The following is an 18,373-nucleotide window of genomic DNA, read 5'->3' as shown; positions in this document are numbered from 1 at the left end:
GGAGTTGAAAGTGACAGGACAGAAACTGTTGGTGTCTAGGTAGGAGCCCAGGCACTGTCAGCAAGGTCGGCAGACGGTGGTGGCCGTCTGCAGGAGTTGGTGCAGGTCAGCGGAACCGTAGGACCGGGGACGGGCGGGGTGGCCCGCCGGTACCGAGCCGGGGAGCAGATCTGTACCAAGCACAAAGGCAGGGCCATCAGACCCCGACCAGGCTAGGAGCCGCCGACAACGGTCAAATCCGATAGTGACCGGGACCTCAGGGGTTCCCTCACACTTAAGACCCAACAGAAGGCAACTGTCCACACAGTGAGGATAAAAAGCCACTGCCATAGGCTAGAGATCCAAGGGCCAGCGCCTGCGGGCAAAACAGGCTCCTTCGGTACATACACGCCGGGGAGCGGACTACCAGTGGGAAACCATCGGAGTCAATACATTCTACAACGGTGCAGGGAAAGACAGCTACCATCAACCTGTCTGAGGAGAGCAAAGACACTGCAGATGGCTGTGGCATTCGTCCATCTAGCCGTTTGGTTTACCAGAGACTCTGTGAATCTGTGCCTGAGTGAGTACAACAGTGCCATCCGGCACCGCGCCGCGCTGCCCCGCAACCCTGCACGCCGGCCTTCCTGCCTCCCCATATCACCATCCGGGCCCCGGAATCACCAACCCCTACCCACAGAGGGGGAACCAACATCCTAGCTGCTCCCTGCCATCGCTCCTGGGATCCCCGTCACCAGCAGCGGTGGTGCCCATTATCACCACGACCCGTGGGTTGCGTCACGAACTATCTCCCCAAACAAACCACCCCCTTTTCACTCGTGGGTGAGGAGCGCTGCTCGAGTCCCCGGGTCCGGCCCACCGCTCGAGCCACCGAGCAGCAGCAGCCCCGGACCCGAGCGTAGCGAACGCGGCCCCTCCGCCCGCGACAATGACTGTGTATAGATTTGTCTATTTAGATGTATTCTTGTGAATTTATTTTTAAATATGTATATGTGCGGTTCTATGTGTGTATGGGGCCGACTGAGACTCTTTTGCCCGGGGCAAACAAAAACTTGGAGCCAGCCCTGGATGTACTGGAAGTTGTAAGTTCATGCAATACAAATGTGTATCGGTCTGACCTGACATTACAATTGATGTACCATGTACTGCTTGTGGTTCTGATTATGTATTGCTGTACCGATAAGGGTTTTGATGCTGTATTTCTGAACTGATGGGGTTATATGGATGTATTTATGTGCTGCTGGTGATTCTGATGATGAATTTCTGTACTGATCGTGGTTGTGATGCTGTGTTTCTGTACTGTTGGGTGTTACAATTATGTATTTCTGTACCTCTGCTGGTTCTGGTGCTGTTATTAGCTCTGATCCTGTACACAAGTAACAATTCATAAATTGTAAGATTGGACAACCCCTTAACTTAAGCCTGCTTTACACACTTCAATAGATCTTTCAATCCGTCGTTGGGGTCAAGTTGTAAGTGACGCACATCCGGCATCGTTCGTGATGTATTTGCGTGTGAAACCTACATGCGATCGATATTGAACGAAAATACGGTGATCGCATACACGTCGTTTATTCCTCATACATTGGACGTTTGGTAGTACGAAACTAGTGAATTGAAACATGTGACATCCCTCATACGATTGTGGTGTCTGAGGCTATGTGCGCAGGTGTGCGCTCTGCACCGCAGCTTAAAAAAGGTCTGCTTCAGAGCGCAGCTGAAAAGCTGCGTTCTGAAGCGCCTCACAATGTCTGTCATGCACTAATCTCTGTCAGTCCGTCACTATCTCTGTCCCTCACTCTCTGTCCATGTCAGTCTATCCCCCTCTCTCATATACTCACTGATCCCCGATCCCCGGCGCTGCATGGCATTCACACTGCTCCGGCGGCTTTTACTGTTTTGAAAAAGCCGGCCGCCCATTAAACAATCTCGTATTCCCTGCTTACCCCGCCCACCGGCGCCTATGATTGGTTACAGTGAGACACGCCCCCACGCTGAGTGACAGGTGTCACACTGCACCCAATCACAGCAGCCGGTGGGCGTGTCTATACTGTGTAGTGAAATAAATAATTAAATAATTAAAAAAAACGGCGTGCGGTCCCCCCCAATTTTAAAACCAGCCAGATAAAGCCATACGGCTGAAGGCTGGTATTCTCAGGATGGGGAGCTCCACGTTATGGGGAGCCCCCCACCCTAACAATATCAGCCAACAGCCGCCCAGAATTGCCGCATACATTATATGCGACAGTTCTGGGACTGTACCCGGCTCTTCCCGATTTGCCCTGGTGTGTTGGCAAATCGGGGTAATAAGGAGTTATTGGCAGCCCATAGCTGCCAATAAGTCCTAGATTAATCATGTCAGGCGTCTATGAGACACCTTCCATGATTAATCTGTAAATTACAGTAAATAAACACACACACCCGAAAAATCCTTTATTGGAAATAAAAACACACACACATTCCCTGGTTCACCACTTTAATCAGCCCCAAAAAGCCCTCCATGTCCGGCGTACTCCAGTATGGTCCAGCGTCGCATCCAGCGCTGCTGCATGGAGGTGACCGGAGCTGCAGCAGACACAGCCGCTCCGGTCACCTCCACGCAGCTAATGAAGACAGCCGGCGATCAGCTGAGCTGTCACTGAGGTTACCCGCTGTCACTGGATCCAGCGGTGGATGCAGCGGTGGCCGCGGGTAACCTCAGTGACAGCTCAGCTGATCGCGCTACTCACCTCAGTTGCTGCGTGGAGGTGAGAGGAGCAGCGGTGAGTAGCGCGATCAGCTGAGCTGTCACTGAGGTTACCCGCGGCCACCGCTGCATCCACCGCTGGATCCAGTGACAGCGGGTAATCTCAGTGACAGCTCAGCTGATCGCCGGCTGTCTTCATTAGCTGTGTGGAGGTGACCGGAGCGGCTGTGTCTGCTGCAGCTCCGGTCACCTCCATGCAGCAGCGCTGGATGCGACGCTGCATCATCCTGGATTACGCCGGACAAGGAGGGCTTTTTGGGGCTGATTAAAGTGGTGAACCAGGGAATGTGTGTGTGTTTTTTATTTCCAATAAAGGATTTTTTCGGGTGTGTGTTTATTTACTGTAATCTACAGATTAATCATGGAGGGTGTCTCATAGACGCCTGACATGATTAATCTAGGACTTATTGGCAGCTATGGGCTGCCAATAACTCCTTATTACCCCGATTTGCCAACGCACCAGGGCAAATCGGGAAGAGCCGGGTACAGTCCCAGAACTGTCGCATATAATGTATGCGGCAATTCTGGGCGGCTGTTGGCTGATATTGTTAGGCTGGGGGGCTCCCCATAACGTGGAGCTCCCCATCCTGAGAATACCAGCCTTCAGCCGTATGGCTTTATCTGGCTGGTTTTAAAATTGGGGGGGACCGCACGCCGTTTTTTTTAATTATTTAATTATTTATTTCACTACACAGTATAGACACGCCCACCGGCTGCTGTGATTGGGTGCAGTGTGACACCTGTCACTCAGCGTGGGGGGCGTGTCTCACTGTAACCAATCATAGGCGCCGGTGGGCGGGGTAAGCAGGGAATACGAGATTGTTTAATGGGTGGCCGGCTTTTTCAAAACAGTAAAAGCCGCCGGAGCAGTGTGAATGCCGTGCAGCGCCGGGGATCGGGGATCGGTGAGTATATGAGAGAGGGCTGCTAACTTCAGTTGCTCAGGAGATTAGCGGTCACCGGTGAGTCTTCACTGGTGACCGCTAATCAGGGCGCGACACAGACAGAGCCGCAGCATGACAATGAAGTCGGGTGAAGTTCACCCGAGTTCATTCTGACAGTGCGGCTCTGTCTGTGTCTGCTGCCATCTGCCATTCACCGCTGCTACATGGCTGTCTGTGTCTGCTGTCAGCGGCCATGTAGCAGAGCTGAATGGCAGATGACATAGTAAAAACGCATCCCTACACATTACACACGCTTGTCAAGACAATAAATAAAAAAAAAAAAAGGTGCCCAATGCATACGTCACAGAACACGTGATCTAAAGGATCGCACACAAAATTGACCAATTTAACATAGACTACTAACGCACGTGTGACAGCAAATGAACGACCTACGTGCAATCTCATTAGATCGCATATGTGACCTGGGCGTGTCACATCGCATACGAGATCGCAGACCTAATTGTAAGGTGTAAAGCAGGCTTAAGAATTGGGATACACTGCTTAATTGTATAAGTAAAGGGCTTGTATAGTTTGAGATGAAATTCTGCAATTGCTCTAGGTGACTTCAGGCTTGTGAATTCTCACAATGCATGCTCTGCACACTTTTGTGATTCTCCGGTGCCAGTGGCAAGAGTGGACGATCATGTGAGCGCAAGTATGAGATTTTTATATTTCTGGCCACATTCTGATTTGATGTGACCAACCTCACTCAATTCATTTTGAGCGAGGCCACGCATGTCTAGTCAGCACGTGACCACATATTACATACTTGCAGTTTCATGACCTCTCACTCTGACCATCGGCACCAGAGAATCCTGACAGTGGGCAGTGTGCACACTGTGAGAATTCAGAAGTCTGCGGTCAGATAGTAACTGCAGATTTTCATCTCAAACCTTGACAACCCCATTACTTATAAAATTAAGCACTGTAGCCCAATCATAGCATGTAATATACTCCCTGTCAAGATTCAGCTCTGGTTCCAGCAGTCATCATTTCGATGCGTTTCCCCAGGTAAGTGGTTCATCAAGAGGCCAAGAACCTTGATATCAGGCATGCAAATCCATGACGCTAGTCCCAAAACATACTGTTCCTTTTGATGGCTGTGGCTTGTATCGTTCAGGTTTCCCTGCACTGCTGCTGATCTGTTTTGGGACTAGCGTCATGGATTTGCATGCCTGATATCAAGGTTCTTGGCCTCCTAATGAACCACTCACCTGGAGAAACGCATCGAGGCAGAGACAGACCTCATCCATTGTAGATGGCTACTGTGTCACTCTTTAAAGGGACTTGGACATCTGCATGTTAATGACACAAGGATCTTTCTGGACTGCAACACTTTCCAACGTTATTTACACAGTTGTGCATTTTCTGTGAAATCTATACCTTTTTGGATACATGTTGCGATTTAAAAGATAACTTCGGCTGTTATATTTTGTGTCATTGTATCCCTACTGTGTAACAGTGCTTCATCTAAATTGTATCAATTTGTGTTAATTACCATTTTCACCCTGCCCCTGGTATCTAGGGCCAGGATGTTCAGGCCGTTTTTTCTAGCATCCTGGGACAAATTGGTATTTGTTTGTCACTATATCACTATTTGGTGTGACAATCACCTATGTGTTTTATTCAATAAATTAATTTTGTATGGGAAAAATACTTTTTCTTGACTCCTTTGAAGAATAGCCATGGGCTGGCTTTCACAGGAGTACCATCAAAACAGGCATAAGGGTCTTCTGCAGCCCCATGACAGTTATGGCAACGCATCATAGCTTGAGATGACGCACACTGATGAGTGGTTAGAACAGCGCACCCCTGAGAAGTGTCCTGTAATTGTGGCTATCACAGATTGAGAGTGGTATTTAACAGGTTAACAGCCACAGGTATAATTCTATGTTTGGCTGTTAGAGGTAGATGATGGCTGAATAAGACAGTCATCATCTGCCGGGACGAACTCCAAAGGAGTCGGCATGTGACGAAATTGTACATTATATTTTGGTTACTTATTAGTTATATAAATAAATAATCAATACCATTTTCAAAGGGGTGTACAGTGCTGGCCAAAAGTATTGGCACCCCTGCATTTCTGTCAGATAATACTCAGTTTCTTCTTGAAAATGATTGCAATCACAAATTCTTTGGTATTATTATCTTCATTTATTTTGCTTGCAATGAAAAAACACAAAAGAGAATGAAACAAAAAACAAATCATTGATCATTTCACACAAAACTCCAAAAATGGGCCAGATAAAATATTGGCACCCTTAGCCTAATACTTGGTTGCACAACCTTTAGCCAAAATAACTGCGAACAACCGCTACCGGTAACCATCAATGAGTTTCTTACAATGCTCTGCTGGAATTTTAGACCATTCTTCTTTGGCAAACTGCTCCAGGTCCCTGAGATTTGAAGGGTGCCTTCTCCAAACTGCCATTTTGAGATCTCTCCACAGGTGTTCTATGGGATTCAGGTCTGGACTTATTGCTGGCCAATTTAGTAGTCTCCAGTGCTTTCTATCAAACCATTTTCTAGTGCTTTTTGAAGTGTGTTTTGGGTCATTGTCCTGCTGGAAGACCCATGACCTCTGAGGAAGACCCAGCTTTCTCACACTGGGCCCTACATTATGCTGCAAAATTTGTTGGTAGTCTTCAGACTTCATAATGCTATGAACACGGTCAAGCAGTCCAGTGCCAGAGGCAGCAAAGCAACTCCAAAACATCAGGGAAACTCCACCATGTTTGACTGTAGGGACCGTGTTCTTTTCTTTGAATGCCTCTTTTTTTTTTCCTGTAAACTCTATGTTGATGGCTTTTCCCAAAAAGCTCTACTTTTGTCTCATCTGACCAGAGAACATTCTTTCAAAATGTTTTAGGCTTTCTCAGGTAGGTTTTGGCAAACTCCAGCCTGGCTTTTTTATGTCTCGGGGTAAGAAGTGGGGTCTTCCTGGATATCCTACCATACAGTCCCTTTTCATTCAGACGCCGACGGATAGTACGGGTTGACACTGTTGTACCCTCGGACTGCAGGGCAGCTTGAACTTGTTTGGATGTTAGTCGAGGTTCTTGTCCACCATCCACACAATCTTGCGTTGAAATCTCTCGTCAATTTTTCTTTTCCTTCCACATCTAGGGAGGTTAGCCACAGTGCCATGGGCTTTAAACTTCTTGATGGCACTGCGCAACATAGACACAGGAACTTTCAGGTCTTTGGAGATGGACTTGTAGCCTTGAGATTGCTCATGCTTCCTCACAATTTGGATTCTCAAGTCCTCAGACAGTTCTTTGGTCTTCTTTCTTTTCTCCATGCTCAATGTGGTACACACAAGGACACAGGACAGAGGTTAAGTCAACTTTAATCCATGTCAACTGGCTGCAAGTGTGATTTAGTTATTGCCAACACCTGTTAGGGGTACTTTGCACGTTGCAACATCGCTACTGCGATATCGTCGGGGTCAAATCGAAAGTGACGCACATCCGGCGCCAGTAACGACGTTGCAACGTGTAAAGCCTAGATGCACCGATAAACAATCGCAAAAGTGTCGAAAATCGGTGATCTGTGTAGTGTCGGTCACTTCCATAATTTCGCTGCAGTGACAGGTACGATGTTGTTCCTCGTTCCTGCGGCAGCACACATCGCTGTGTATGAAGCCGCAGGAGCGAGGAATAACTCCTTACCTGCGTCCTGCAGCTATGCGGAAGGAAGGAGGTGGGCGGGATGTTTACGTCCCGCTCATCTCCGCCCTTCCGCTTCTATTGGCCGCCTGCCGTGTGACATCGCTGTGAGGCCGCACGACCCGCCCCCTTAGGAAGGAGGCGGGTCGCCGGCCAGAGCGACGTCGCAGGGCAGGTAAGTGCATGTGAAGCTGCCGTAGCGATAATGTTCGCTACAGCAGCTATCACAAGTTATCGCATGTGCGACGGGGGCGGGGACTATCGCTCTCGGCATCGCTATCATCGGTCTGCGATGTCACAGCGTGCAAAGTACCCCTTAGGTGCAACAGGTAAGTTACAGGTGCTGTTTATTACACAAATTAGAGAAGCATCACATGATTTTTCAAACGGTGCCAATACTTTTGTCTACCCCCTTTTTATGTTTGGTGTGGAATTATATCTAATTTGGCTTTATGACATTTTTTTTTTTTTTTTTTAAATTGAAGACAAATTAAATGAACATAATAATACCAAAGAATTTGTGATTGCAATCATTTTCAATAAGAAACTGAGTATTATCTGACAGAATTGCAGGGGTGCCAATACTTTTGGCCAGCACTGTATCTAGGCATTATCTCACACTAATTAAACTGACATACAGTGTAGATATGCACTCTAAATAGTAACGCCCAGTTGTCAATTCATTCATAAATGTTTAGTAGAAGTAAAAGGATTGTCACAATGCAGAGTTAGAAGATAAGATTCTCCTGGTATATCAGGGGGAATTTTCTAAAATATTTGAGTCAGGATAATGTACAGGCCATTTCTAAAACGATGCTGATATGAAGGCAATGAACTCTTTAAGTCGGTAGGTGGGTTTTCCAAAATTCATTAACATTTGACAAGTGTCTGAAAACCACCTGTGTGTAAATGACAACTAATAAAATGATGCTAAAAATCTCATGTTTGCTGTTTCTGCAGGATTTTCTTAACTCCTAAAAGATGACAGCGGAAAAGCAAATGATGTTACTAATACTACTTCAATTCTTGAGCTCCGTGGAATCACAGGTCAACCCAGGTGAGTTAGTTATGTGGAGCTGGGAACATCATACATAGTCCGACCAAAACTAATAGTAGTATTTACATGGTTTTACAGTTTCAATATGTTTTCAGCTCATGAGGGTCACATCATAAAATACTCCTGACAGGGGCGTAACTAGAGTTTGATGGGCCCCGGTGCAAAGTTCAGATCTGGGCCCCCCTCCACATACACCGACATTTGGGGTACGGGATAATGACACTGACACTCTGGGTACAGGATAATGATGCTGACACTTGGCTCTTACCCACAGCACCCAGGTTTCCCATGATCTGAATTCCCTCTATCAGCACCCAGCTTTCCTATGTTCTGATATCCATCTTGTCCTCGGCACACTGCTTCCCCATGCTCTGCTATACATCTTTCCCTCAGCACCCAGCTTTCCCATATCAGAGCATGGGAAAGCTGGGTGCTGAGAAATGATGTATAGCAGAGCATGGGAAAGCTGGGTGCTGAGAGATGTACAGCAGAGCATGGGAAAGCTGGGTGCTGAGGGAAAGAGCCTTTTTCCCTCAGCACAAAACATTCCCATCCCCTGCTTGTATCTTTGTCCCCCCTTGTATATAGATCTCCAAATACAATAATTGCCCCTACATAGCCTTCCAAATAGTATAAAGGGTCCCACATAACCCTTCATATATTAGAATACACTTCCATAGTCCTCCATGTATTATAATGCACCCCCATAATCCTCCATGTATAAAGTAGCCCTCCAATTATTATAATGAATTTCTCATAGTTCTCCATATATTATAATTCACCCCATAGTTCTCCATATATTATACTGCACCACATAGTCCCCAATGTTTTATAATGCACCCCCATAGTCCATGTTTAAGGTAGCCTCCATATATAATAATGCAGCCAGCCTCTCCAGGCCTCCATGTATAATAATGCAGCCAGCCTCTCCAGGCCTCCATGTATAATAATGCAGCCAGCCTCTCCAGGCCTCCATGTATAACAATGCACCCAGCCTCCTCAGGCCTCCATGTATAATGTAGCAGCCAGCTTCTCCAGGCCTCCATGTATAACAATGCACCCAGCCTCCTCAGGCCTCCATGTATAATGTAGCAGCCAGCTTCTCCAGGCCTCCATGTATAACAATGCATTCAGCCTCCTCAGGCCTCCATGTATAATGCAGTATCTCCAGGCCTCCATGTATAATGCAGTATCTCCAGGCCTCCATGTATAATACAGCCTCTCCAGGCCTCCATGTATAATAATGCAGCCTCCCTAGACCTCCATGTATAAAGCAACCTCCTCAGACCTCCATGTATAAAGCAGCCTCTCCAGGCCTCTATATATAATGCAGCCTCCTCAGACCTCCATGTATAAAGTAGCCTCTTCAGGCTTCCATGTATAATAATGCAGCTTCCCCAGAACTGCCTTCCCAAGTCTCTGGCCACCGTTTACTCACTAATTTGTATTAAAAAAAAAAAAAAAAAAACAACAAGTCTTCACCTTCTCTCTTCCTTCCACCGCTGCTGTCCTCACCGCTCTCCTCAATCCCCAGCCGCTACTCTGTCCTCACAACTTTTCTCTTCCACCGCTGCTCGTCCTCCCCGCTGCTCGTTCTCCCGGTGCTGCGGTGCGGTCGGCGTCCTCCCGTCCTGCACTCTGTGAACTCAGCACAGCAGTCGCGCGGGAGTGACGTCACCGCACAGGGGGAGAATGGTGATGCATAGCGCTGCACCGGCCACGCTATGCTTCATCATTACTGTGCGTGGTGACGGGGGAGACGCCGCAACCGCTGACACCAGGCAGGGGGCCCCGATGCCGCCGCTGACACCAGGCTTGGGGGCCCAGTGTTGGCGGCGGCAGTGGGTCAAATAGCGGCCGCGTGGTCTGCGGCAGATCAGCGCAGCTCCTCTTACACTGACAGGAGCTGGCTGCTGATCTGCCTGGCGGCCACCGGGCCCCTACCCTCCCGGGCCCGGTCGCGATCGCGACCGCTGTGACCGCGGTAGTTACGCCACTGACTCCTGATAAAAGTATATGTGTACATGCCTATTTAAGGGATTTCCATGTAAAATGATAATCTATATTGTCCTACTGGTGGGCTTAATTTACATGCTATAATTCTATCTGTCATATATGACCTTATTGATTTTTCAGAGCCAGTTTTAAAGGGAACCTGACAAGTTCAATAACTATCTATCTGCAAGTATAGGGTTAATATGCAGGTTAGTAATGTGAAGTCCTGTCGCTGCCAGGTGGTCACAGAGAAACAGTACACCCTACATAACACTATCCCACATCAGGTACCATTTCCACAAAACCCTAGCCACCCCCCTCAGGGTAGGAAGGAAACACCAGTGAGTGGGACCAGGCAAATTGGGAGCACCCACCTAGAAGTCTTGAGGATCTGGGGGAGGGAACCAGTCAGTTCAAGTCAGGGTTCAAGTAAAGTGGAAGTGCAAGTTCTAGTGGAGTCAAGTCTGAGCCTAGTGAAGGGTAGCCAGGGTAGTGGCCCTGGTCTACTGGCTAGGTGGCAAGCAGTGGACCGTGTCCAAAGTTGACGGGAGTCCGGTGCCGGAAATCCAAAGTGGACTAGGGCAGGGTTGGAGCCCGCCGGTACCGACAGCGGAGATCCTGTCCGGAAACCGTGCACAGGCGGGGTACCTAGACCCTAGTTAGAAGACGGTTGCAAGCCCCTTCTCTAATTAACCAGGCCGGGGACAAGGTTCCAGACGTTGTTCCTGTGTGTTAACCAAGATACAGCGAAAATGGCAGCCCAACGCGGGGGATTGGGTATCCGCAACAACCCATTGAGATCCCACGGGTCAGTTTTCGCGGTCACATCTCCCAACCAAAACAGAATCGGAAGAGGACTTCCCCATTTCAAACGAGGTTGTCCGAAGAGAAGAAAAGTACATAGTGCCGGAGGAAGGGACATTGGTACACCAGCCGGGTGTGGGACCTGTATACACCCGGATGCAGCAGCCGGCCACTGACACCTTGGTTTACCAGCGGACTTGTGTGCAATCATTTAATAGGGAGTACACCAACACCCCCCGGTCCGGCCGGGCGCACCACCACTGGCAGCCATCATCTCCCGCGTTCTGGACACTGAGCCCCGGGGCATCCATCCCTACCCATGGAGGGGTTAAACACCCAGCTGCCGCTCCATCGCCCCCGGGTGCTCCCCAACAGCAGCGGTGGTACTCCATTTTTACCACACACTGTGCGTGGCGTCATGGACTATTTACACCAATCCCCTGTACATATTACATTCCCCTTTTTATTTGAGTGTGTCCGCACGACCCCCGGGTCCGGAGACCCCTCGGGCCACTGCGGATCTGGATCCGAGCAGCCCGGCTGGTGACGTGGGGGCAGAACACCTCCATTAGAATGGTGCCTGGATGCCTTAATTAAAGCAAGCGAGTGAAAATTAATTTTATTCCAATCTGGAGCCATGGGCTTTCAGTCATAGAGTTGTGCTAGCAATAATATACAAATAAAAACATAAAAACTAGGGATAGAAAGTGCAATAGGGTCTTACCCAACAAAGGTATGGAGATAAGGGAATGTGCTCACCTTGTAATCAGCTGCTGCAGAGTCCACACGTACAAAAGCCAGAATAGATCAGGAACCAAATAAAAGTGGAACTGTCACTGCACTGGTGTAGGAATGACACAAACCCAAAAGTGCTGAGCTTCAATTGGTTTTATTTAAGTTCGAATTGTCTCCCAACTTCATCAGGAAATCCACCGATTTAACAGGCAATGACAGTGACACTGATTATATATAGCAACAATCTGTATCATGGGGAACAATCAGCAGGAATTGAGTGGCAGCCCCTGCTCTCTACTAGAGATGAGCGAGCCTCTAAAGGCTCAAGTTCGGTTCACTTTGTCGAACGGAGGCCCCGTTCGAGTTCGGTTCGGCGAACCTCTCGAACCCCATTGAAAAGAATGGGAGGCAAACACAAACACATAAAAACACATTATAAATGTACACATACAGTTAATAAACATTGCATTACACTTACAGGTCCCCGCAACGCGTCCTGCACTCTGTCTCCCGCCGCTTTTCCTTCCAATAATCGCTGCGTCCTCCCGGTAACCAGCACTGATGATAGGACCTTCCATGACGTCAAAAAAAGCATGTGACCAGTCAGGTGTCTATTATCACATTGGCTACAGACTGGCTATGATGTCATGCTAGGTCCTGTCAGTGCATCTCTCCGGTACGCGGTGATCGTTCCAGTATCTCCTTATACCGGCGAAATGCTCTGGCACATGATTGGCTTCCCCGTTCTACTTCCCCATTCCGTTATTCCCCGGCTGCCACAGCCGATCAATAATGGAGATCACCATTGCTATAGCAACCCGCCTGTCAGTGGTGATGTCACCGCTTACAGCCGGCAGCCTCTGGTCACACACTGAGTGATTACTGCATGGGAGCAGCAGCGTTCTTCCTCCCATGCAGCGCTATCTGATGTAGCAGAGCTACATGGGTTGAAGGAGAAAGAAGACAGAAGACCATGGATCGTGGAGGTCTGGCAGGGAGTAATAAACATGGAGTCTCTAACTGTGTCTGTGTATTTATTTCTATTAAAGTATTTTTTCTCTGTGTGGTGTCTTTTTATTTAACCCTTTATTGGAGATTCTTAATGGCTGGGTCAAACGTGCCTGACATTAAGAATCACTGACTTAATACTAGCTAGTAAAACAAAGCTAGTATTAACTCATTATTACCCAGCAAGCCACCCGTCACCAGGGCAGCTGGAGAGTTGGATACAGTGCCAGATGACGGCGCTTCTATGAAAGCGCCATTTTCTGGGGCGGCTGCGGACTGCAATTCGCAGCTGAGGAGGCCAGAAAGCTCGGGCTAACCTGTGCTACAGATTCCGATCCCCAGCTGCCTAATACTTGGCTGGACACAAAAATGAGGCGAAGCTCATGTCGATTTTTTTTAATTATTTCATGAAATTCATGAAATAATTAAAAAAAGGGCTTCCCTATTTTTTTAGTTCCCAGCCGGGTACAAATAGGCAGCTGGGGGTTGGGGGCAGCTGTACCTGCCTGCTGTACCTGGCATACAAAAATATGGCGAAGCCCACGTCATATTTTTGGTGGGCAAAAAACTCCTGCATACAGTCCTGGATGGAGTATGCTGAGCCTTGTAGTTCTGCAGCTGCTGTCTGCTCTCCTGCATACAGACAGACAGCAGCTGCAGAACTACAAGGCTCAGCATACTCCATCCAGTACTGTATGCAAAAGTTTTTTGCCCCCCCAAAAAATTAGGTGGGCTTCGCCATGTTTTTGTATGCTAGCCAGGTACAGCATGCAGCTACGGGCTGCCCCCAACCCCCAGCTGCCTATTTGTACCCGGCTGGGAACCAAAAATATAGGGAAGCCCTTTTTTTTTAATTATTAGATGAATTTCAGGAAATAATTAAAAAAAAAAAAGATGTGGGCTTCGCCCAATTTTTGTGTCCAGCCAGGTACAACTAGGCAGCTTGGGATTGGAATCCGCAGCTCAGGGTGCCCAAGCTTTCTGGGCGCCCATGCTGCGAATTGCAGTCCGCAGTCGCCCCAGAAAATGGCCTTTTCATCTTCTGACGCTGTATCCAACTCTTCCAGCTGCCCTGGTGATGGGTGGCTCGCTGGGTAATAATGGGGTTAGGGCTAGATGTATGTTCTCAACTGGCCCTAAGCCCGAAATTCATGGTGTCACGCCAATATTAGACATGGTCACCATGAATTTCTAGTACAGATAAAAAAAAAAAAACACACAGAAAAATATTTTTATTAGGAATAAAACACAACACAATTAGTGACTCCATCTTTATTGAAATAAAGAGCCCCTCCGCAGTAATCCTGGGTCAAGGGTCCTGCGCCGTCCAATCCGGATCCAATATCATCTGATCGGTTTGCTGGAAGGCAAAGCGATCAGATGATGTGTCAGGTTCAAAGGAATGAATCACATGACACAGCAGCTGATTGTATAAACGGCTTTTATACAATCAGATGATGCATCAGTGCAAAAAAAAAAAAAAACTACACACTTCTGTGCAAACTCCTGTCTGACAGCATTAGCTAATAGTTTATCCGGCCGGGCGGTAAAAAGCCGACCTCACCGCTCGACTTATTGTGTCAGCTGATTCCGTCAGGTGACCGCATCAGCTGATCATCGCCAGGTCTGAGAGAGAAAGAAGAGAGAGAGAAGAGAGAGAAAAGAGAGAGATAAAAAAGAGAGAGAAGAGAGAGAAAAGAGAGAGAGAGAAAAAAAGAGAGAAAAGAGAGAAAAGAGAAGAGAGAGGGAGAGAGAGAAGAAGAGAGAGAGGGAGAGAAATAGAAGAGAGAGAGAGAAGAGGAGAGAAGAGAGAGAGGAGAGAGAGTGAAGAGAGAGAGAAGAGGAGAGAAGAGAGAGGGCAGAGAGAGAGAAGCGAGAGAGAGGAGAGAGAGAAGAGAGAGAGAGGGGAGAGAAGAGGAGAGAGAAGAGAGAGGAGAGAGAGAAGAAAGGAGAGAGAGAGAGACTGACTGAGACTGACGGACTGAGACTGACTGACTGACTGAGACAGACTGACTGACTGACTGAGACTGACTGACTGACTGAGACTGACTGACTGACTGAGAGAGACTGACTGACTGACTGACTGAGAGAGACTGACTGACTGACTGACACTGCCTGACTGAGACTGAGACTGACTGAGACTGACTGACTGACTGAGAGTGACTGACTGAGACTGACTGACTGAGACTGACTGACTGAGACTGACTGACTGAGAGAGACTGACTGACTAACTGACTGAGAGAGACTGACTGACACTGCTTGACTGAGACTGAGACTGACTGAGACTGACTGACTGACTGAGAGTGACTGACTGAGACTGACTGACTGAGACTGACTGACTTACACTGACTAACTGAGACTGAATGACTGAAACTGACTGACTCAGACTGACTGACTGAGAAAGACTGACTGACTGACACTGACTGACTCACTGAGACTGACTGACTGACACTGACTGACTCACTGAGACTGACTGACTGAGGCTGACTGACTGAGGCTGACTGACTGAGAGTGACTGAGACTGACTGAGACTGAATGATTGACTGAGAGAGACTGACAGAGAGACTGACTGACTGAGAGAGACTAACTGACTGAGACTGACTGAGACTGACTGACTGACTTACTGAGACTGACTGACTGACTTACTGAGACTGACTGACTGACTGAATGAGAGAGATTTACTAACTGACAGACTTACTGACTGACTGAGACTGACTGGCTGACTGAGACTGGCTGACTGAGACTGACTGACTGAGAGAGACTGACTGACTGACTGAGAAAGACTGACTGACTGACTGAGACTGACTGACTGAGACTAACTGACTGAGACTGACTGACTGACTAAGACTGACTGACTGAGAGAGACTGACTGAGAGAGACTGACTGACTGACTGACTGAGACTGACTGACTAACTGACACTGAGACTGACTGAGAGAGACTGACTGACTGACTGAGACTGACTGACTGACTGAGACTGACTGACTGAGACTAACTGACTGAGAGAGACTGACTGACTGAGACTGACTGACTGAGACTGACCGACTGACTGACTGAGAGAGACTGACTGACTGAGACTGACTGACTGAGACTGACTGACTGAGACTGACTGACTGACTGAGACTGACTGAGACTGACTGGATCAAAAATTAAACAAGGGAGCGCATGTGAAGGGTCTGGGAGATAGCGGTGAGGAGGAGAAAAAGAATCTGCTCACCTGATGTGGTTGTGCAGCCCTCGCACAACCATGGTATAAGACGGGAGTGTGGTGTCAGAGCTCTTCTAACTTGTTACCCACGATGTCCATCCAGGGAAGCACATTCCTGAAGAGCTGGTCACATGACAGATCACTGGGCATCTATGGTAGTCTGACCTCCGTAGCAAGCAGCTCTTGCCGTGAACCCACAGAGGGGAAGATCAGCAGTAAAGTATAGAAGCACGGTCTGATAGAGCGCTAAGGAGGCCACAGTATTAGATTAATTTTTTTAGAATTTATTGTTTTCTATCAGTCACAACGCGTTTCAATATACACAATATCTTCATCAGGTGGATATTGCACCTGAGGAAGATATTGTGTATATCAAAACGTGTTGTGGCTGATAGAAAACAATAAATTCTAAAAAAATTAATCTAATACTGTGGCCTCCTTAGCGCTCTATCAGACCGTGCTTCTATACTTTACTGACTGAGACTGACTGACTGAGACTGACTCACTGACTGAGACTGACTGACTGAGAGAGACTGACTGACTGACACTGACTGACTGACACTGACTGACTGACTGACTGACACTGACTGACTGACTGAGACTGACTGACTGACACCGACTGAGACCGACTGACTGACTGAGACTGACTGACTGAGAGAGACTGACTGAGACTGACTGACTGAGACTGACTGAGACCGACTGAGACCGACTGACTGACTGAGACTGACTGACTGAGAGAGACTGACTGACTGAGACTGACTGACTGAGACTGACTGACTGACTTACTGAGACTGACTGACACTGACTGACTGAGAGAGACTGACTGAGAGAGACTGACTGACTAAGGCTGACTGACTGAGACTGACTGAGACTGACTGACTGAGAGAGACTGACTGACTGAGACTGACTGACTGACTTACTGAGACTGACTGACTGACTGAGACTGACTGACACTGACTGACTGACTGAGAGAGACTGACTGAGAGAGACTGACTGACTGAGGCTGACTGACTGAGACTGACTGACACTGACTGACTGACTGAGAGAGACTGAATGAGAGAGACTGACTGACTGAGACTGACTGACTGACTGAGACTGACTGACTGACTGACTGAGAGAGACTGACTGACTGAGACTGACTTACTGAGTCTGACTGACTGACTTACTGAGACTGACTGACTGACTGAGACTGACTGACACTGACTGACTGACTGAAAGAGACTGACTGAGAGAGACTGACTGACTGAGACTGACTGACTTACTTACTGAGACTGACTAACTGAGACTGGCTGACTGAGACTGGCTGACTGAGATTGACTGACTGATTGAGACTGACTGAGACTGACTGACAGAGACTGACTGACTGACTGAGACTGACTGACTGACTGAGAGAGACTGACTAACTGAGAGAGACTGACTGACTGGGAGAGACTGACTGACTGAGACTGACTGACTGAGACTGACTGACTGAGACTGACTGACTGAGACTGACTGACTGACTGAGAGAGACTGACTGACTGAGAGAGACTGACTGACTGAGACTGACTGACTGAGAGAGACTGACTGACTGACTGACTGATAGAGACTGACTGAGACTGACTGACTGAGACTGACTGACTGAGAGAGACTGACTGACTGACTGATAGAGACTTACTGACTGAGACTGACTGACTGAGACTGACTGACTGACTGAGAGAGACTGACTGACTGACTGAGAGAGACTGACTGACTGATAGAGACTGACTGAGACTGACTGAGACTGACTGACTGAGACTGACTGACTGACTGAGAGAGACTGACTGACTGAGAGAGACTGACTGACTGAGACTGACTGACTAAGACTGACTGACAGACTGAGAGAGACTGACTGACTGAGAGAGACTGACTGACTGAGAGAGACTGACTGACTGAGACTGACTGACTGAGACTTACTGACTGACTGAGAGAGACTGACTGAGGGAGACTGACTGACTGACTGATAGAGACTGACTGAGACTGACTGAGACTGACTGACTGAGACTGACTGACTGACTGAGAGAGACTGACTGACTGACTGATAGAGACTTACTGACTGACTGAGACTGACTGACTGAGACTGACTGACTGAGAGAGACTGACTGACTGGGAGAGACTGACTGAGACTGACTCACTGACTGAGAGAGACTGACTAACTGAGAGAGACTGACTGAGACTGACTGACTGAGACTAAC

General features: G+C 48.0%; 1 protein-coding gene across 1 annotated transcript in view; it reads left to right on the top strand.

The window, feature by feature from the left end:
• The window catches only part of DDR2 (discoidin domain receptor tyrosine kinase 2), a 798,230-nt gene that overhangs the window by 295,735 nt on the left and 484,122 nt on the right, over window positions 1–18,373 (top strand). Inside the window, exon 3 of the mRNA XM_075321981.1 lies at window positions 8,319–8,415. Coding sequence (XP_075178096.1) covers window positions 8,340–8,415 — 76 coding nt within the window. The 5' untranslated portion in view covers window positions 8,319–8,339. The remainder of the gene's footprint in view (window positions 1–8,318; window positions 8,416–18,373) is intronic.

The sequence above is a fragment of the Anomaloglossus baeobatrachus genome, chromosome 8, assembly GCF_048569485.1.
Source record: "Anomaloglossus baeobatrachus isolate aAnoBae1 chromosome 8, aAnoBae1.hap1, whole genome shotgun sequence".
Classification (NCBI taxonomy): domain Eukaryota; kingdom Metazoa; phylum Chordata; class Amphibia; order Anura; family Aromobatidae; genus Anomaloglossus; species Anomaloglossus baeobatrachus.
This window is presented reverse-complemented; position numbering and strand designations above follow the sequence as displayed.